The sequence below is a fragment of the Paramisgurnus dabryanus genome, chromosome 15 (assembly GCF_030506205.2).
Source record: "Paramisgurnus dabryanus chromosome 15, PD_genome_1.1, whole genome shotgun sequence".
NCBI lineage: Eukaryota > Metazoa > Chordata > Actinopteri > Cypriniformes > Cobitidae > Paramisgurnus > Paramisgurnus dabryanus.
The window spans coordinates 31,139,591-31,163,032 of NC_133351.1; the positions used below are offsets into that span (position 1 = coordinate 31,139,591).

A 23,442-nucleotide genomic window follows, 5' to 3' on the forward strand; every position below is an offset into this window, starting at 1 on the left:
TCACTGCTCTTTTTCACGTTTCCACCATTTGGACCACTAACCTTCCATGGTTATTATCTTGCAAGCACATCCTGAAATAATCTCATATCGTTTGCCCATGGAAAATGTCAAGACACAGAGTTTACGGTGGAAAATGCTTTGGGGTCAGATATTCGTTGGAAAAACAGCTCGAGAAATTCTCAAGGAGTGAGTGTCCCCTTGCTTTAAATTGATAGAAAAACCAAATGCAGTGAGTCAGAGGTACAATAATGGTTTCCATCTGGGACTTGACCCTCGTTTATGAAGGATAATTCCACCATGAAAGCCCCAAAGCAAACTTGAAAATGACAGTGTTTGAGAACAAAGCGCCAGTCCTGATGTGTGAGTAGGCAGTCTGTCCTGGTAAGGTGTCAAACAATTACCATACCAGATGAAATCACAAATTACCTGCCCACCAGTGTAAATACATGAGTCAGACCCTGGCTAATACCACTCAGGTCCACAGGGTTAAAGGAACAGTTCAGACAAAAATGAGTACCCTCAAGCCATCCGGGATACATCATGTCCATCATCTTTCAGACAAACAATTTCAATTATTTTTGAAAATGTCCAAGCTCTTCCAAGCTTTATTAAAGTTGAAATGGGGTCCAGTACTTTCAATCCCAAAAATATTTCCATCCATCCTTTACAAAAGTAATCCACACAGTTCTAGGGGGTAAATAAAGGCTTCTGAAGGTAATTTATGTTTTATATACAACTTTATATACAGAATGGCCCTCTAACTTTTTTATCTCTGACTGCAAATGACACAAACAAAGCAGAAATATGACTTATTCAGACGCCATTTTTTTTTTTTTTGATATACAAGTTTTCGGATGTATTGTACTTCTAACAGTTATGTTTATTCATAATAACAGATCCGCTTTGATGTGGTGATCACAGACTTCAGATTCATCTCCGAAGAGTAGCGGGGCGAAGCACACATAACTGCAATTTTATAGTTCAAACAGAGATGGCGATAGAGAGGCCAATCTGGACAGGGCTCGTTATAGTTGTGCGTAGGTCCTACGGCATAGCCGCGACGGTGTAGGTTCTGCATCGGTTTTCATTTATACTTTTGCGTCATTGTCCGGGTCGACGTACAAACGCACGCGCAGACTGCTGGTAGGCAGTATCCACGCGTTTAACCACAGTAGCAGCGCCACAATCAAAGAAGAAGAAGCTTGCAAGTTAACCCACAAAATAAGAAGAAACAGCAACTTGTTGTGTATAATTTGAGAAGACCAGCAATGATGGAAGTAAATAAACAGCGACTTTTGTTGCAGTTTAAATTAAATCACTCCTCAACTTGGCTCTTCTTTGTTTTCACCGTCACAAACGGAAATACCTATGACGCAGTTTTCTTACCTGACGGGAGGGGTTCTGGCGGACCAATCACAGTGCTTGCGATCCGCGGTGCACGTCAGGCTATGCACAGGCTACGGATAACCTACGGCGTAGAGCTTACACACAACTATAAATCGGGCTTAACTCTTTCCCTGCCATTGACAATTTTTTTTTTAAAGAAAAATACCCACATTTAAGAGTTTATAAGCAGAGAAAAATATAGATAGGATGAAATGTTTTTCCCCCCGCTTTGTTTTGTTTGTTTAAAAGCAGAGGGTCTGTTCTTTCTTTTGATATATTTGTATGTTTATATATTTTTAGAAGAAAATTTTCTTGCTTTCGGGCAACTTTTCAAAAAAGGCTGGCGGGGAATGAGTTAAGTGAGTCTGACATGTTCTGTCATTGTAAATTTATTAAATGAAACGCCACCTTTTTGTTCCAAAAGGGACATCAATGGCAAAATCAAATGAATAGCTCCAGACAAAAGGATCTTGTAGTCACATAAAGCATCATATGGCTGGAAATTTTATTTTTAATGCATTTTTATTTTCTCATAAGCTTAAAACTGGTGTTTTAAACATATCTGATTTAAAGGGCTGATGATGGCCCTGAGTCATCGTCAGGGGCCTGTGTTTAATGTTTCTTCTTATTTTTTCAAATCCAGCACAAGTATTTATGAACTAGCACTTTGGATGCAACTTGTTTGGGCACAAGCACTGAGTTTTCCATTTCAAAGCAAATATTTAATTACCTAAAATATAATCAAATATTCTCAAGAAACTAAAACTTTATCTACATTTGTAGCTGTACTTGAAACATAATTTCTGGTAAGTCTTTCCAAGCCAAGTCCTCTGTAATCATTCAGTCAGATGAGGATTTCCTGTCAAGATTTACTACAATAGTAAACCAGTGTTCTGGGAACTAACTAGACCCAATGTGCTTTGTGCACATAACTTTATAAAGTCACTGAAGTTAAACTGAAGTTAAAACTGTTTCATGTGTACAGTGTGTATTACTGTACATGTGTTCTCATATATTAAATTTTTATGAACCTTTAACCTCTTTCTCCAATCCCTATGAACAAGAGACTTGATTAATATGTGATTTATTTCTGTACTTTAATTATTTCAGAGCACCAGAGACTAAGCTGACACTGTGTAGTGGTTTTTCTACTGCCTGAGCAAATCCAGGCCTTGTCTAAAGGCCCGTTTGGACTTCTCATTACTGCTTGGGCCAGTCAGGGCTTTGCTATTGTTTTCCAACACTGATATGGACAGCAGGGTGTGTGACAGTCCTCTTATAACTATTGAATGAAAATGGGCATTCAGAATGATAAACATGTAATGCAGGGGTCTCAAAGTCAACTTGGCTTGAGGCCATTGCTGAGATTGGCAGCATATAAAGTATAGGACCATATTAACATTCAAGTACAAGAAAGCACAATATTTCTGGAAATATACATTTTAATTTCCATTACTTAGATTTTTTTCATACTTAACCAAATGTAAACAAATTTAACATACCTTTTTTACAGTTAATACTAATCTTTTCTTTACATTATCTGAAAAAACACTAAACTAACAAATCCAATTCCTTAAAGGCGTGGTGCATGATTTTTGAAAATCACTTTGGAAAAGGGTGTCGGGTCGAATACCAAAACACACTTGTTGCCAATCTACTAACCGACATCGTTGCCTGGGATGCGTATGTGTGGGGCGGGTCTATCAAAATAAGGTCCAGATTCCATTGGGGTAGGAGCGTGTTTGTTTTGGTGGTTTCAAATTTCAACATTGGCTTTTAGAGATCATGCACCCCACCTTTAATACATTTACTGTATGCACTATTCCATATCTTACCAGCCGTCAGAAATCATGTTTCGACTTAATTTGGATCTTTTAGTCACAACATAATTTCCACAGCTTCATTGGTGTTATTTCAAAGTATTGATGAATTTACTACTGCATTATCGTAATATGTAGAAAAATATTAATGCGTGAGTAAGTGATCTAAAACCTTAATGTTATGTGAGATAGTTGGACAGAAAAAAAATGAATATTCTTGCTCTATATGTAATTGCATAGCAGGCTAGATAAACGATACAGTATATTAATTATATTTCATTATATACATCTTATAACAAATTGTATTTCTTGTTACTGTTCCTCTAACATACATGGTCAATTAAATATACTGTGGGTAAATTCATCATAAAAGAAAAACATTATACAATAACTAGGCATATACTGTATGTGATCCTTTCTGTGAAAACTCAGCTAAAGTCTTTTTAAAAGATTAACAATTTTTACATAAGTCATCCTACTTAAAAACATTCTGTGAAAATTTGACCTTGATATGTTTAATATTGACTGAGTGAGGCCGTGTCAAAGCTTGAAATTAAAGTGAATTAAGATAATGAGAAAAGCCGTATGTGGGCGTAATGATACAGTTTCCATTTTACATTGCTGTCACTTTCATTACATTATATTACATTACAATTATCTTACATGCCGTTAACGGACATTTGATCTAAAGCAAGTTACAGTGTGACGGGACACATTTGGGGTTCATTTTTTAATCGGTCCATGTGCTTCATAGGACTCAAACCCTTGGGGTTGCTCTACTAAGACTGAGGAGTCCTCGGGGACTTGAGTCCACCACTAAAATTGCTCTTACATTGAACAGTTGAGTCAGATCCCAGGCATAAAAAGCTGCGATACGAGAGCAGTCAATGAATGTTCCATACGTACTAATTATGTAACAAAATGAGAAGTGTACGGATAAACAGGGTGCGATTTGCCGGGGGGGATGCGTGGGATTTCCCCCTTTCTGGTCAATGTATCCCTGCCTCTGCTTAATTATTTTTATCCCCGGTGGGGATAAATTTATCCCCCCCTCAAAGTGATCAGTGCTACTACACTTGTGGCGAGACGGATCACAAAACTTATCACTGATCCGTGGTTTGATTAAAGTCAATTTTGTTTTAAAATGCGCTGCTTTGGCTGGCTCTGATACAGCTGCCGCGCAGCCTCTCTGTATTCACCACTCTGCATGCAGACTTGCTCAATGTCCCGCCCACGGCGCTATCTGATTGGTTACAGACCCGGTTACACCTCACGAGTAGCCTATCAACACATGCGAGATGGTTATGGAGCTGTGTGTCGAAACGGTGTAAGGCAGCATATTCATCCGCATATTATTAAAGCGGGAATAAACATCACAATCTGATTATCTGTTTATGATGACAAGCAGAGTTAGTGTCCCAGTCACACCACTGAGAATGGCCGAAGTTACACGCAGATGAGGCGTTTAGCGAGGCGAGGGCGCGTCCAGTTTGCGCAAATGAGGCTAAGTGACTATACATAATGCATCTGTCTTTTCTATCATTTCACTGTAGCTCCGCATTGCGGTGTAAAGTTAATATTATTACTTTAAAAGCAGCAGTAAAACTGTTTCTACTGTAATGGTTTAACTTTGCAATCAAGACATTGTTCATATTTATATTTAAGTTGACACTACATTGTGCCATACAGTTTTGCCATTCAAGATTTAATTCTTACGCGTTTTTCGTTGTGCATGATCACAGTTCATATGTGTGGGGAAAGATAAGCTATTAGAATAAAAATATTGCGTTAGGCTGCTTCATGAGTTAATAAGAAAAAATATTTTACAATTCCTGCAAATGCAGTGATGAGTTCATGTTCTCATTATTTATTTTTATGAATTAAAATGTTTTGAAATGTGCTGTGGACAGAGACGCATTATGTCAAGAATTATAAAAAATCGTCAATAAGCTCATAATTTGCGCTAAAATAGTCTAAATGTTAAGTTTTAAAACCATTTTAAAAAGCTGGTTATATTTTGATGTTTCTGCGCAAGTTCAGCAGACAGTGAGGTTCGGGTTTGTTCCGATCAGAGCTCGTGAGCGGAGAGCGCATTTCTGAATATTAGAAATATTTTAATTAGAAATATATAAAAAAAATAATAATAATATTATAATGGATTTTTGTTAGGTCAGACAATGATTACCAAATTTCTCTCTCATATTGCTCTTCTTAACCACTGAAAACAGTCAAAAAAGTAAAAACTAGTGGTGGGTACAAAATAACTCATGACGAAATATGGTGGGTGCCCACCGTCGCCGAAATCGACGCCTATGAAAACATCCCCCCCTCTGTTTTTTTCACAAATCGCACCCTGCGGATAAAGATAAATCAAAATCACATAATGTGCTTGATTGACAGGGCACTGCCACTTGAAAAGGCCTCACTGTATTTCATTCATTCTTGAGTGTTTTACATCGTGTCCATTGAGGTGAGCACAAACTATCCCAAGTGAGCGCTCCTCTGGGACTTTCAGTGTGGGCAATCAGTGCATGAAAATTATTGAGCTGCCCTGTTGCTATGATTTAAAACAAAGCAGAGCAAGAAAACACATTACCCATCTGATCCTCTGGGTATTGCAAAACCCAGCATTATTATCACCATAGAAAGAAAGACTATAGAAAGAAAACTCACAAAACACTCCAGCAAGATACACTACTTCAAATGGAGAACACAAAAGTAGAGATGGGTTAGGATGGTTGTAGTTGTTCACCAATTGACTACTTTATCTATAAACAAAGTCTTAAAAGTGAAAAATGTATAGTCACAATCTATAATCTTTGGACAAATTACATTGTTTAGCAGCGTCTCAGGCCACAAGTGTTTTTTAAAATAGGGTAACAAAAAAGTCTATTTTGTGATCGCACCACACAATTGAATAATATCAAGCTATATTTTAGCATTGGAATACATTCTGTGCCAACAGTACATAATAAACACAACTGATCAAAGTCTGATCAATAATCAACCTACCAATCAAAAATCTATCACAGGTTTTCCTCAAGACCAAATAAGATATTTTGTTAATTTAATAACGGGAGAAATGGTTTGTGTGCCAAGCGCACGATCGAAAAGGGTTGTTCCCATTTTCCTAATGAGTAATGGGTGTGTTTTGGGCATAACGTGCAATAAACAATGAGAGTCTCAGCTTTCATCCCCTTAAAAAGCCTAATGTCTAATCCCTAGATGACAGACTTTGTAAACTGAAAAACTAAGCGGAGGAAGAAGACCCCCAGTTTAAGATTAAATAATTGTGTTGTTTTTCACTTTTTTATTTTTGAAATTGTATTGAAATTGTTATTTTTGAATTAAAACCTTTAAAACCCATTTTATTTTAGTCATGGAAGTAAAAATAGCAGACTTTTAATTGCTGTAAATGTATATTCAATATCATAAAAAAATTATTTACAAGTATGTAAGAAAAGGTTTGTACTCTAAAAATACTTTATTTGTAACAAACAGGAGATAAAGAATTTAGAAACGTGCGGAAATCCGTTTCAGCACCCAGACAGTGCCATGAGTTTTTTTTTTAAAGCATTACTTAAAAATGTTTCTCATCTCACCATATCCACAGGTACAGAGTAATCATATACAATAAATCCATGGGGAAGCATTTATAAAAACATTTAAAAACAGACGAATTTGTTCAAAGCAAAGCATTTATTTACTTACCAGGCTGCAGGTGAAGCAGCTCTTTACGTCTTCTAACGTCTTATAATCGGTCCTCATTTATGTCCAAGAGACTCAATAATAATCTTTTACATTTGAATGCTTCAATTTTTTATATTTTAAAGCTTTCTTGTGCTGCGCATCCATGTGTGATAAGCAAACCCGCGTTGTTGTCCCATTTATAGGCGCATATTACTAATGCGCTCTTTAAATAACAAAAAAACACTATTAAATTATAGACTTTAGAGCAGGTTTTTGTTGGTCATGGCATAGTCTATTTTAGTTGCCTCAAAATAGCAACGCGCCAACAATGCGCCTGAACACACCTCTTTTTTAGATCAGAACGCCAATGGGTGCAAAAATGGGCGCAAATGCATTTGCTATTTAACCCTTGTATGGTGTTCTGGTCTGTGGGACCCGTTTTTAATGTTTACTAAAAGAAAAATTATGCAATCAATTATTGTTTCAACCTCAGATTCATTGGCCTTGGCTCATTTTCTATAAAGAACATAGAAATAAACAGCTTTATAATGACTGTACACTGTACACCCCCCCTACACATTTATATTACATATGTAGTGTTCGGGTCCACTGGACCCGGGGTTAATAAGAGTGTAAAAATTGAATGTGCTATGTAACTTCACTCTGTTTTTCTTCTATCTGGGACTGATGTGAGTGCATGAGTGTGTTTTTATATATGTCTGTACATTATGTGATGGATGCATGTCAGAGTTTTGTCCTTCTGCACTTGCTGTAGCAGCGCAAGGATACAACATGTTATATATCAAGCATGAACACTTTTCTGCCCCCACTGTCCCAAACACTTTACCTTCTGTCTAACAGGAACCATTCTACATTTTACCATTATCTCCCTTACAAAAAATAACCATGGCTGTATTATAGTAAAAGTGTAGTAATCATGGTAAATTGGTGTATTGATTACCATTTGTAAAACCATGGGTTTACCACAAAACCTATGGTGTGTGCGTGCACGTGTGTGTGTGCGTATGAGTGCGGAGAGAGAGAAAGTAAATAGAGAAGTAGAAATAGAGAAAGTAAAAATTATATCCAAGCATTTTTATCATTTTAGGTTGTAGCCAATAGCAACACATTGTACTGCAGTGTGTGTGGACATAAGATGGAGAGGAACACACAGTATATGTCTATAAAAAACAAGAAATGCATATGCAACACAGCTACATGGTAAAAATTTGCTTCTTATGTGTTGTGTAGGCTGGCATGAACAGGTTATGTGTTCAATGTGGATGATATGTTCTGATACATTATCTTTCCAGATGGGGATTGTGCTATATAAACTGACACAAATGTGTACAATTTCAAACTTAGTTCAAAGAATTAAACATCAAAGTGATGAAAAACGTATTTGAGATGAAAAAGTGATAAATACTTATTTAAGATAAACATGTTTTTCCCCAATATCTGGGGGAGAATAGAATTTTCTTCTCTTATTTCATATTATCACAAAAACGAATAGCACTTGAATCTAAAAATAGTCCTCTACTAGTGGTAAATGACAAATATTAACCATATATTCTGTTTATTTTACTTGCAATTAGGCTAGTAAACATCTGTAAACAATTATACATAAATTTGTATGACTGCATTGTTTTAAGATACAAATAATGCAGTGGGTCCACTAGACCCACAAACATTGTCTAAGTAACAGAAATATAAACACCACACGAGGGTTAAACAACGTGGCGCTACACGTGAAAATGGTCATTGCGCTGGGTTGAAACTAGCAAAAGACACTTGTGTCACGCATTGTGCCGGGTGTATGATAAAGCCCTTAGTCTTTTGGACGAAAATGCTTTTTAGTTTTAGTCACTTATAAACTTGATAGTTTTAGTCAAGTTTTAGTCAACGAAAACACAAAAAGGTTTTAGTCAAGTTTTAGTCGATGAAAATGCAAAAAGGTTTTAGTCAAGTTTAAGTCAATTTTAGTAAAAAAAAGTATTCTTTAACAAATTAATATAGGTTAAAAGTATTGGAAATGGGCTTAGGTTTGACAAGTAGATACATGTAAAACCTTAAGCTTACCATGAAATGTGTCACAAGCCAATTGTTGAGTAAAAATGAATGTATATGATATGTTAACAGCGTGGTTGGGTAGTTATCTTTAAAAAAAATTTTGCGTGATGAGCCTTCAAGTGCTGCTTGAGGTTGGTGGTATTCTTCCCAGTCCCACCTAGTTTGTGGCCACATTTACCGTCATCCAACCCATCCTCACCCCATGTCGTCAATATTTGACGACACTTGACCATTCGTCAATATGTGACGGGGAGGGTATACCTTTCGCGTCATTTTTTGACGAACTGGGGACTTCAATACTATTACGTCCGTTGCATTCTCTTTCCTATTTTCTTACCATTTTCGCGTCGGTTTAGGGTTAGATTTACATAATGACATCCCTACCCAAACATAACTCTAACCCCAACGCCAGGTGACAACTGTTTCTAACCCCAACGCCAGGTGACAACTGTTTAATTTCGCGTACACTGTTTAATTTCGCGTACACTGTTTAATTTTGCGTAATCTAACCCTAAACCGACGCGAAAATGGTAATAAAATAGGAAAGAGAATGCAACGGACGTAATAGTATTGAAGTCCCCAGTTCGTCAAAAAATGACGCGAAAGGTATACCCTCCCCGTCACATATTGACGAATGGTCAAGTGTCGTCAAATATTGACGACATGGGGTGAGGATGTGTTGCGTCATCCCCCAATATGCATCCCGTTTTTCTTTCTGATGGATTATACTGAAAGTAGGCTATGTCCATAAATCATCTCGTCGTTTCCATTTATTGGCGTCACCGCCAACGGTCCTTTGAACTCTCCACAGTGTTGTTGTTGTGTGAAATCTGGTGCGCGGCATGGCGGCAGCCGGGTGGTGGGAGTACCCAAAACAAGGATAGGAAGCGGCAGCATTGCTGATACTTTTTAGCTAAAAACAGACAGATTTCACGCAAAATTGGCAGAAATGACATGCATTGTGAACGTCAGACTTATAATCATTTTCGTTCCGTCTCGTCAATGAACACTCGAAAGCATCTTGTCATGTTTTAGCCATTTGTAGCTATTCATCGTCGCGTTATCATCATAAAAAAAGGTGCGTCAACAAAAAAATTTCTTTATCGTCATCGTTGACGAAAACAACACTGTAAAAAAGCATGTTTTTTGTATAGGAATATGCAAATGTAAAAGGTCTATGCACAACAACATTGCAAAAGTACAGCCGCTTTAAAACTGCATCACTAAACCACATCAGTCCCCGAATCTGCCACCAAACCAAGAATAGAGTCCTTAAGGTTCTTTTAAATCTAGCTTTTGGCTCCGTGGTTTTCATCCGGCTTTAAGGGCTTGTTAAAAAAAACCATTGCACTTTTTGCCACAGCATTAATAAGATCTGATAACTAATCAGGGATCGTGAGCTCAGGGATTGTATATCTTGTTAAATCCAGCCGGAATGTAAACCACTGACACTCTCAAAGGCAGACTCGAAGCAGCTGTGAACATGGGAATCTGCGCAAACAGACAGACATCCGGCTCAAATGCTCATCTTGTTTGGTGTTTCACGATCGAATTAGATGGTTAGAAGAATTTCACACAGATTTTAGATCATTCGCTCCATTTCATTCTCATAATGGGATGCAATTGCCAAAAATTAAAAAAGCAAAACTGTGCCAATAACAATGCAAGGGTTATAATTTAGTATCATTTACAGTGAAGTTATCCTTGATAGCGGATAAAAAATGTAAGGTTTCAGCAGAAGCCCCTATAGGTTTACATCTCTACTGACAATGATAATTATAGTCACCTTATAACACTATATCTGTGGGAAACATAAGTTCACACATATTAAAACACAAATTCACACACAGGAACACATACACACGTGCACATTCATTAGAGAAATAGTTCATTTGCATTTAGAACATGAATAACACATGCACATTAAGGGCTTCACGCATTCATAGGACTACCGATAAAGCTGAAAAAAGCCATTTAATGATATTCTATTCAAATTCCAGCCCTGCTTTCTTATGCACAATCTTCCACAAATGATGAAGGTTGCATTCCACATGACCTTTAATACCAATACTATTCATTCTTATGAATCCTGATTTTCTCCTGATCAGATATTACAATCCAAACATTTACGAAGGCAGGCATTATTCAGGCAACCGCATGCAGCAATTGTACCGAGCAGAGACAAAAGGCCATTAATTATTTAAGAGGCGCTTCCTCAGCGGGTTAAGCATCAAAACCCTGTGTATGACTCATCCAGACTTGAAGTGTTGAAACGAAGGTCTGTACACCTCAAAATATCGCTGTCGGAGGCTCACTCGGGCTCCCTGGCGTAATCAATCCGTTAGCACAGCGGGCCTGCCGAGAGATTTGTGAGTTAGACACATGAGTGTGTGGCGGCGCAGCTGTCACACTCTGGTAATATAAGCCCTTATTAGTGTCCATTAGGCTGCACTGAAACTAATAAGAGATTGTCAAATACATCCAAACATTCACACAACTCCTCACAAAGTACAAGTACTTGGCAAATCACGGCCTTCGTGTAAAGCTTTGTGATGTGTGATCGGGAGCAGGAAGAGTGGAGATCTATTGATGAGACAACTAGCTTCGAATTACTTGATCGCTCATTAGTTTATTCATGCGCTCTTTAATTCATTCATTTACTTTCTCATTCATGTACTTAAATACTAATTGATTTGCTTAATTCTTCACCCACTTATTCTCCTTTTACTCACGCGCTCATTTCGTTCATTCACTAACTATTTCGTTCACTTATTATTTATGTACTTATGAAAACCCTCATTAGCCTGTCATAATCATCTATATCACAAAGGCATACTGATCTCTTGACAGGCGTCTGGTTCTGCACATTTCATATGAGTGTTTGGATTGATAAGTGGTATAGAGCAGTCACCAGAGGTATTGTATCAGTCCTACATTGCTCTGCCAAACCACAGGCTAGAAAACTAGCCAGCAAAAATGCATGACCACGCACAACTATTTGAAATGTATGGTCAGGCCTCCGACATCAGCAGTTATATTGAGTTTCAGCATGTTTTGGCTGATTCTACGATTCATTCCATAAACGCTCTGTGTGTTTCGTATAAATGACATATGATGATTGGGAGAGGAATAGTGTCTGCTAAAGCGTATTAATGAGGAACTTTGCAATTCTGAAATCTATTAAACTGTTATACATAATATTTAAATTATTAGCATGTTAGTACTTTAAGCGAAGCCATCATTTAGGTAGCCGACCATTTACTGTAGGTATTTATTTATTTATAGTACGTAATACATATAGTATTAAAGGTGCTCTAAGCGAATTGAAGCGTTTTAGAGCATAAAATTTTTTTTGTTACATACCGGAAACATCTCCTCACTATCTGCTTGCTGCCTGTCCGCTGATCAAACTGTAAAAAAACGCGATCTCTGTAGACAGCCCAGGCTTCACAAACGGCAATATCAACAAATGGCCAAACCTAGCATCACAAAACAAAACAAAGTATTCCAGCCAATAAACGACAAAAAGGATTTGGGGGTGGGGGTTGGGCGCGTTCATGAAAGCACGGAAGGGAGGGGGAGGGGGAGGAGTTAGCTACGCTCCGTCTCTTTGAAAACAGTTTCAAACGTCAACAATAACTAACGTCTCGCAGATTCGCTTAGAGAGCCTTTAACTTTCTTAAAGGGAACATTTCACAAGACTTTTATAAGATAAATCTTTGGTGTCCCCAGAGAACATATGACGTTTTAGCTCAAAATATCATATAGATCATTTATTATAACATGTTAAAATTGCCACTTTGTAGGGGTGAGCAAAAATCGTATGATCGTATAACGAATTCCTGTTTTTATGTGATTATCACGTGTTGGTTACTCAACTGCTTTTTCCTATTTTTAAACCATTGTCGCTTTGATTTAGGGTTAGATTTGGTGCTTGCATTAGAATGTCACTTTATGTATTGATTTTAACAATTTTTTCTGATTTTTTTTATATGTCGCCTGGCGTTAGGGTTAGAGTTGGGTTTGGGTAGGGATGTCATTTTATGTAAATCTAACCCTAAACCGAAGTGAAAATGGTAAGAAAATAGGACAGAATAGTTGAGTAACCAATACGTGATAATCACACGAAAACAGGAATTAGTTATACGATCATGAAAAAACACAAAAATTTGTGATAATATCAGGATTTTTTTTTACGTGCCTATATAATTACATTTTGTGAGTCTGGGCTGCATTTTTTTGTGTGTCCTTTAAATTCCTTCCCCGCCAGCGTTTAAAAAAAAAGTTGCCAGCGCTAGGATTTTTTATGATTTTTACAAAAGTTTAACGTCTTCCAGAAAATGTTTATATATATTATCTTCTTTGAATAAATAAACATACAATATATCAAATGAAAGAACAGATCCTCTGCTTTCAAACAACAACAATAACAAAAAGGTTTCATCCCACCTTCATTTGTTCTCTTTTATCACCTCTCAAATATGAGTAGGTCTTTCAAAAAAAAATTGAAGAAAAACCTGAAATAATTACATTTTTGTGAAAGACTTTTAATAGAGATCAGATTCAGAGCGATGATCAAAACATACACAGAGTTCTTACTGTTTGAGGTTGCTTCCGGGTTTTATAAGTTGGGAAAGAGTGCCACCTGGGGGATAATAGCGGAAATACGGATTGCCAGAAAAATTTGTCATTAGCAGGGAAGCAGGGAAAGAGTTAAATGCAAATGATTTGATCTCTGTACTAAATGTCAGTGCTGTGGTTGGATAGTGCGGTATTATCCCCTTCTGACATCACAAGGGGAGCCAAATTCCAATAACTTATTTTTTTCACATGCTTGCAGAGAATGGTTTACAAAAACTAAGTTACTGGGTCGATGTCTGAAATCTGTAAGAATAACAAGAATAGGGTGATGATAATCAGCAATGAAATATAAAACAACAACATGACATCCCTAAACTTTATGATTTAACCACTAAAGAAGAAGAGTGCAGTAGTAAAACATATGGAACAACAACACACTCTTGCAGGAATGGCAATGAAAGTGTAGTGTGGTCTTGTTTATCTATGCCATGCAAGTTTCAGACAGATGCATCTTGATGTAACACTCAAATGACCCATTTTGCGGCTGTTCCACATATAGTGTTCCATAACAGACACTGAAATACATACACAAACACACTCATAGCTGCTGAAAGCAAACCAGTAATCACTAAAGCTCTCACATCAAGAACTGGACAGAAAACATCCTTCCAAACACCCATACATCTGTAGGCAGCAGTAAAGAATTTCTCTAGCAAAACTCCAGATTTGCTAATGTATAGATGATGTTTACTTTGCATTTTTGCATTTGCCTAGTCAATCCCAATATGTTCTAATCATTTCATGAATAATTGCACGACCATTTGCACAATAAAAAAAAAATGCTTAAATAAAACTGCAATTACAGCATCTGCATCTTAGTCGCACATGCTTTAAATCACAGAAACATTGCTATTTTCAATGGCTAACACATTCGAACAATCTATTCTCTGATGAGGTGATGCAGAGAAGTGTTTCACGGGCCTAACTGCTTCAATCTGTCCTTTGAGGCAGCCTGCACCACAGATTTCTCCTGTCCTTGGTTAGACAAAACTCTCATATTCCTCTCTCCAGAGCACGCCTGACAGATCAGAGGTGTGTCTGTGTCTGGGAAATATCCATTTGCGCTCTGAGCACAGGACAAATGCTTAACTTACCATGGAGTTTAGAAACATTTCCATTGTGAGCCAAACACTTTGCCATTACCGACAATGAACAGCATAAACAAATGAATGGGATTCCTTTGTCCCATTTAGAGCAGTTGTCTACAGAGTGGGCGCGAGTACATTACGCTGATGAAAGGAGGAAAATGGGCCGTGAAATGAAAAGAAAGGAGCGTGTGAGAGAGAAACCCTACCTTGGCAGACGACTCCTCTCTCTTCGTAACCTACGTTGCACAGGCATTTTCCGATAGGCACCAGCCACTCTCCCTCGGCACTGCAGTACATTTTAGGTGCTTCCTCTTCCTTGGAATTGTTGACGCAGGAGCCTTTAACCTCCACCAGTGACTGAGTTTCAGTGGGTACTGTGTCAGGAAACATAGCCAGGTTCCTCACCGTCAAAGGACATTTTTTAAAGTACACTCGAACGGAAACCAGTGCTACGCAGGCTCCTACATCCTGGAAAGCCAGGTAAAAGCCCTTTTTAGTCATCGGTCCCACCTCGCGCACCTCCGTGTTCAACTTGAGGATACGGTCACCCAGGTCCATCTGAGTAAAGCTCTCGTCCGCGGCAATCGTGTCTATTTTTGAGAACTGATGCTCGCGGAAATTACTACCCTGGTCCTCATCTGTCTCTAGGTAGTGCAAGTTGAATGTCTCTTTGCAGGTCAGGACCATGGGAATACTGTTGCAGTCCCTAAGGGTAAACTTGAGCTCCACATAGATCTTCTGGGCAGAATTCCTCGGAATCCAGTTGGTTCTCAGCCAGTTGTTCTGGCCGTACTCCATTACATTGCACACCTGGAAGGTCCGGATGGGCGTGTAGTGCTCATCCACCCCGCTAATTTCCTCCCACTGCAAAACAACAAATGAAGAAGAAGGGAATTATATCCATTCAAGTGAATAAAAAAGTGAGACGGGGTGTTCACATGCAAATGTTTCAGCTTAACCAAACACGTTATTTATTCCTCTGACACATTCAGAATAATTAATTGCTTTAAATTAATAAATCATCTGTTGGGATAATTTATGTGGGACGTAATTAATGAGGCCCTGCATTCATAGGAGTCTCCCTTGTAAAGCTAGTCTGATGTATCGTTTTGTTTGGTCACACGGGGTGTCTAGCAACGCTGACAGAAATATTGATGCTTAATGTACACAAAGCAGAATAAATGATGATCTGGAAGGCTGTTTTCTTTTACAATAATGGAGTAGTGTATGACTCTCCTTCAAGCTAAAGTTTATAAAAGCCTTTGGCTGAGTGAAACAAGGCCTCTGGAGTGGCTAAGAGCTGTTCATTAGCCCGCAAAACAAGTGTGCCCTCAGACTGAAGAACGGCTTGTGATGGCTCTTATTAATGAAACACCTAAAGGAGTTTTTCTTTTTCATCCCGAAGAATTTTATTCATTAGTTTGGACCACGATTTGCCATCACAGCATTTCTTTTAGAAGTGTAACAAATTGACTGAACTCAGCAATCAACATAGTGAAAAATGGCAAGGGCCAGAATCTATTTACATTACATTATTTAAATTAAAACAAGCCTTGCTTTGTTATTTTTTATACAACTTACTTCCAGACAATTTAAATAATGATTGAAATTAAAGTTGGAATTTAATGGCTTTTTGTCCATGTCTTTTATCTATAAAGCAACACACTTTCCTAAAACTTTATTAATTCGGACCAAAATAAATTGATGACTCAGATTCTGATACAATATGTTTCAAATAAATATATTTTCTTGTAACAACACCCAGGGGCGAGGCCAGAAATTTTAAAATGAGCGGACCTCTGTGAAAAAGGGTGGACTTCAATGTCTACTCTCAAACTACATCATTTTACAATATTACATTGTATAAATAAATATAATAAATATTTTTAAAGCTACAGAAGTGATTTTCCTTTTGTCGTCTGTTGTTTGATGAACATGATGACATAAGCAGATTTTTTGAGGGTAACTGTTCCTTTAAGACCAGATAAGCACGGGTACATTTCTGACACACATTTGAGTTCTTTACGTGCATGCGCGTATGAGTGTGTGCACATTTGAGTATGTGTGTGCGTCTTTGCGAACAGAAAACAGCTCACTTTTAACATATTGCGCTCAAATTGTTTAAAATGGCTTGAATGTTAACATTTGTAAGGTTTAGAAACACATGCAAATAATAAACTTACTATTTTAATAGTTATTTATTTCTAAAATTATGCGCATTTGAGCGATTTTTATAAAAAAATTATTATCATTTATGCCGTGATTTCTTTTGCTTTTATGTTCTGACTGGGTCAAAAAAAATATTCAAGCCCTTCTTAGAAATGACACGTTAAAATTGTGTTCAATAAATGTAAAATACCTCATTAAGAGCAATAAGTATATATATTTTTAATTAGTATAACACAAAATAAATATGTACTATAATTTATTGATTTCTTTTTAATTGCGTTAACACAATTAGCTTGAGTTCTGGAAAAAGAATATCCCAGCATGCTTTGCATGCAACTGCTTTTGGAGAGTAATTTTTTTAATTAAGTGTTATTTTATGCATTTTTAGGTAAAGAGAAAGACTTAATAGTGTTTAATGTCCATTTATCTTATTGATTTAGAAGCGTTTGTGTTATATTTTTTCAAATTGTTTGGTTACCATCGTGCAGAAGAGTGGCGCTTGTGGTTAGGTTGTGGATGTGACATATTTCTCTCAAAGAGCACTGACTGTGTTAATGCCTGTGCTCATCCAAAGTATCATATGATATTATTATTAGCATGCTAACATGTGGTTATGTTAATTAGTATGATATAAAAACGTTTTATATAAAATAACAGAATTGAGTTCTTCAGACTACACTACATTGAGTTATTCAAACTATGTTAAATTTGAATTATTCAGACTACACTAAATTGAGTTGAGGCAACTAATTTGAGTATTGCAATTTACTTTAAAGTGAGTTGGACCAACTCAATATATTTTTATTGTGTAAAGCAGTTTTTTTATGAGTTAGGGGTACACATTCATATTGGATGGAAATCCTGCCCACAATTTTATTGAGTTAATCCAATGAATCATTTTTTTGAGTGGGCCAGCCGTCAATCTGAGTGGGCGATGCCTCGCCACTGATACCACCTGTGATGTTAACCAAAGTTGACTACAAAAATAATTTAGCCAATCGGTGTCCTACATAAAGTGCCAGTTTCAATGGGAAATATGTTGACACCAGATTCATAACACCACTCATTAAATGATTTCATGGGATTTTTAACTTAGTTCTCTTTAAGAAATATAATATATATATATATATATATATATATATATCCATCCAGAAGTCGTCCACAGATTTTCCAGTGGTTATAGGGCAAGCATGATCTAATCAAGGAATCTGCTTCATATAACATGTGTTCATGAGCAAACGTGTAACAAGTGAACAAATATTATGCAAAATGAAATATTTATTCGGTTGTTCACTAAATTGCCTGCATATACCATCATAGTTGATGCTCCAAAGGGCTTTTCACACTAGAAAAGTTAACCGAATTATTTTAAAATCGTTTCCTTTAACCACTCATACTTTACCAAGGGTTATGATTAATTCCTTAATTAAACACATTGTGTTAACATTTTATTTGCATATCTGCAGTGTCACTGGATAAAAACTGCTATCAATGGTGGTAAGCATATGGTTGGCGGTACCCATTGACTTTCGTAGGAATAAAAAATAATGCGTAATTCATTGGGTACCGTCAACTGCGTGGTTATCATTATTTATTAAAATATCTCAACAGAATAAAGAAATGCATATAGATTTCGAACAACATAAGGGTAAATGATGACAATGATGTTTATTTTTGGGTGAACTAGCCTTTAAAGCCTTCTGGGACGTGTTTTTTTTTTTACACCAGATTAGTTGTTTTTCGGTGACCATTGATAGTACAGTATTTTTTTTCCTCAAACAATGAAAGATTTTGCACAATGTGCAGAGTTTCTGTCCCTATACGCCCAACTTGTGATATGAGGCATGCGCTCTTGTGGTAACCAAATGCTATGATAATCCTGCTTCTAAATCAGAAGTGTAAAATATTCCTTTAGGGTTAAAAGCGGGGTTTCGAGCAAAGATGACTCAGGGTTAAGCGCAGTGTGTAAAGCCCTCAGAGTCCAAGTGTTTGTGAGGATATTACATGTAATAAATGACACCATGATACCATAGGCTAATCTTCCTCACACAACTGCACACAAACTTTTTAAAAGCCGCATCTGGATGTTTTCAACAGACAGACGCGTTAAGAGACAACACTGGGCAATGGTTAGACACCAATCTGTATTAATTGATGTTTGACTTCTGTTTCTAAGACTTTATTAATTGTCCGAATGTCATTCTACAAGAGCAATCCCTCTCAAACAAGGGAAGCAGTAGAAAAAAAATAATAATCCAGCAGTTGGTACATTTGTCAGGTCTGCGGCTCAACTCCCCTCTGTGTGTGTGTAGGCCAACTGCTACTTAAACTAATAGATTCCCTGGCACTCCTGGACAAATTGGAGCAGAGCTTATGTTTCAGACAGATATGTAATAAAATTATAATCCTCCTCTTGCTCAAATTACAATGCTAGTTAGTTAGAGAAGACTGACATTTACTGCTGGTTTCTTCTAGTGTCGCATGAACATTTCCTGTATAGGTACATGCAGCGCTCTTTTATTATAATGCATGCGAGTACAACATTAAAGAGGATTCTGCTGTGAAAACTGCATTACTTTCTGACTGCTATGATATCAAAGAAGGCAGAGAAAGGATGTACTTGTACTATTCAGGATTTGTCACAGAAAATGAGTATCTGGTGAAGAATGCTGCTTGCTGTTAAGCAAAAATACGGTACTACACAAAAAAAACTTTACTTAAAAAATCCTCGTAACAATTTGCACAAACTTTTTCTAAGTCAAATGAACTGCTTTAAAAGTACAACTTACCTACTAAAATCAAATAAAATCTATTTAATAATGCATGAAAAACATTTGTTAAATAATTAAGTGATAGTCAGCTGTACATGAACGGTCACTTCACAAAATTATAATTTACAACAAAACAACATCAATAATATAAGCACTTTAACCTTTATGACATTTTATTAAAAAATATTTAAGTAGTTAACGTTCTTATCAGTTCTTATTCTGTGAAAAAGCTTAAAAACAATCAAAATATTCACGCGCAAATGATTGTGGGTATTCCTAACAACATGTGCAAATAAAATTAAGTTAATTTGACTTGTTTTAGTTTAATGTATTTTATATGCTTAAGTTAAATTACCTCAGATTTTTGACTTGGGCACACAAAAGTTTTTGATTAAAATTTACTTAATTATTTAAGGACTATGTGCAAGTGACTACAGTTAAATAATACAAGAAAGTATTTAATACCACTTACTATTACCACACAGTTCATTTTGTACCTGAATTAATTGTGTATTTATCATAATTTTACTTGAAAATCTTTTTCTCAATAAATGTTAATATTACCATGTAGAAATTATGAGGGTTAAACTAATATATTTTACTACACCAAAAAAAGTAGTTTTTTTTTTAGTGTATCTGGTAGATACAGCTCTGATTGCATAAAATGTAACCCAGCATTTTTTTGTGATTTACATAAAATCATCCTACATAATATAAACAACATTCTGTTAAAATATAACCTTGATATCTTTAACATTGACTAAGTAAGATGATGTCACTACTAATCTTATAATTATATTATGAAACTGCAGCCTGCGTTCCACAAGCTGAGTCTCAAATAAAATAAACATTTTTATAGATATGGGTTACTTTTTTAAAGCGTAGTAGTTGCACTGCTACTATAGTTGCTTAGTTTAAAAAGTTTTAAAGCACCTTGCCCAAGACTGTTTAAGTTTCTTTAACTCTTTTATTGCTAGCAAAAACAAAGACACAAGTCACTCCAAACAAAAACCTTGAGAAAGATTTACATTTTTACTTGAATCATATGAGCATACAGCATTTATATTGTAGGAATATCATTGGAGGAACCCTTACTTTGTGCTACACCATCTAAGATTTCCTGCACTAGGTCATTGCGACAACTGTACCTTATCAGTCAATACCTTTTCATCACAGATTTTACCAAAGAGGTACTATAACACATTGTGTTCACTCCTCTGTGGCCACATGACGTGCTAATCCACCTTTTCTTTGCACTTTGTACAGCTGGAGACCTTTCACGGTTTTCTTTCAAGGGGAAGAAGTAAATGAGTTTTAGCGTGTTGAAAATATTGTCTTTCACCTCTGGGTGTTGCCAGATTGTGACTTCAAAAATCCATTGTTGGTGTTTACTGCCTACTTTATTATTATTTTTTATGTAAATAGGGCTGCTTATATGAGTTTTTGTACTAATGTACTGTATACTGTATATGTTTCAGCTGTCAGTGGAAAGAAGTGCTTTACAATATTAACATACTTAGTGGCAAAAAGTGATGGCATATCTGTACAATATGTGTTTTAAAGCCCCCAATGTTGCCCCAATCAAAATATAAGGAAAACCTAAACTTGGTTTAGGTATTATTTGACAAAATTATTTTGGCAAACTACAGCATGATTTAATATCCATTTCAATAATGCATAGAAAATATATAAATATGTTGTTGATCATTTCTTCTTTTTGTTAAAAAACAAGAAAAATAATAAAGGCATTTTTCTGGGCCTCATCTCAATAAGCTTTGTAAAACTACATTACAACTACTAATCAATCTATTAATCTACACCTTTGCAGGGAAAGCAACAGACGTGGTTTTTACCTTTTTAGTCGGGAAAGATTTGTGTAATAAACAATATAAAAGATAGTAAGGGCTCATATAAGTTGTAGCGCAAACAAAATGTGACTGCCATGTAATGAATTCCAAACTGAGACCTGATGCAATCTGAAAAGGTCATAGTAAACAGCGCTGTGTGTTTAAAGAGCTGTCTACACAGGGCCGATTTATATTTACTGCCCTTATCTGAGCAGGCTGCAGTACGGGAGCATCCGATGGGCTTAGCTCTTAATTTGCTTTAACCGGCCTGATTTGTGCTTACACTGGCAGAAGACGGGCAATCCATCCGTCAAAGTCAGCGCTGCGCCAGCATTTTATTGAAATCATTTTTGAAGGCATACTGAAGCTTTCAGGGCAAAATGCTTCTCACTTTAAATTAGACAAAAGTCGTGAGTAATTAAAGTTAATTCCCCTTGAGAACTTGACCTTTGCTGTAATATTCTAATAGTTTTGACAATAGCTACACCAACAAAGTATTCACTATCTTTGAGAGACCTTTATTACTATTGTTAGCAATAATAAAGCTTTCGCTATTTAAATTATGAAAATTGATTAAGCAAAAACAAATTTTTTATAAATGCACTTTTCTTTAAAAAGCACTTTATATACAGTGCATATCTTTGATGTTTTCTTATTTGTTCTGTTTTTATGTAGAAATGTCTACATTTTAGTGTCCCAAAAGTAAAAAGAACAAGAGGAAACTGGATTTGACAGCAATAAGGAACAGATTACTGGATTACCTTTAGCAACTGCCAGCGAGCCATTTTAACACATAATAAAGTTTTTAAAATGCTCCAGTTCGAGAAGCCCTTGAGACCAATACCTGTACAGCTCGACAAATAAACATGGGTATTATTGGGAGTTGTGACCTTGAGGTTTTGACAGCAAAAAAAGTGCACTGACTTATTCTACAATGAAAAGAAAACTGGTAAGACTTACTATGAAACACGTATTTTTATACAGTAATGCATTAATGGCATTTTAACACATGCATTATGGATGAAAACCTTATAATATACTATATTGTCTAAAAATAATCATAACAGGAGTTACAATTCATTATAATATTTTCCTATTTGTTGTTATAACTTTAAAGAGTATGATGATTTATAACAGAAAATTAACTCAATATATTCACCATAGTCATAGTGTATCATTAGTTTTATCTTATGGTGACAAATGCAAAGTCTTCTAAACATACAATGGCTTTATAATGTGGGTGTAAGGCTTTATAAGCTGGTTACAAGTAGTATTTGTCAGCTTCAAGTAAAGTAACATGTCTCCTCTTAAAGGGATAGTTCACCCAAAAATGAAAATTCTGTCATCATTTACTCACTCTCATGTTGTTACAAACCTGTATAAATATCTTTGTTCTGATAAACATGAAGGAAGATATTTTGAGAAATGTTTTTACCCAAACTGTTGTTGGACCCCATTTACTTCCATAGTATTCTTTTTTCTACCATGGAAGTGAATGAGGTCCACGGATGGTTTGGTTACAAACATTTCTCAAAATATCTTCCTTCATGTTCATCCTAACATAAAAAAAAAATGTATACAGGTTTGTCACAACATGAGGGTGAGTAAATGATGACAGAATTTCCATTTTTGGGTGAACTATCCCTTTAAACTGCCATAAAATAATATTTAGTAATTAAAGACATTAAACCTGAGGAAAAATTAAAGTTTACAAGGAAGCATTAATACTAATTTGTGGGAAAAAAAAGAGGGTTTAACAAATCTAAAATCCATGTACAAAAAAAAAGCATGCAGATGTAACAAGCAGCTCAGTATGTTTGTAATAAGAACAAAGAAACCAGACATCAAAATGTCTAACTAATATTAACAAACACTCTTTAACAGTTGCTGGAAGTTCAAAAGCACACACATCCATTATAAAGTAATCTGAATAAATCCAGTAGGTAATAAATGTCTTCTG

At 36.1% G+C, this 23,442-nt stretch overlaps 1 protein-coding gene across 2 annotated transcripts in view; it reads right to left on the minus strand.

Moving 5' to 3' along the window:
• Window positions 1-23,442, minus strand: part of epha3 (eph receptor A3) — a 144,494-nt gene that overhangs the window by 110,771 nt on the left and 10,281 nt on the right. For both annotated transcript variants that reach the window (XM_065293080.2, XM_065293082.2), the window contains exon 3: window positions 14,902-15,559. In XM_065293080.2, coding sequence (XP_065149152.1) covers window positions 14,902-15,559 — 658 coding nt within the window. The remainder of the gene's footprint in view (window positions 1-14,901; window positions 15,560-23,442) is intronic.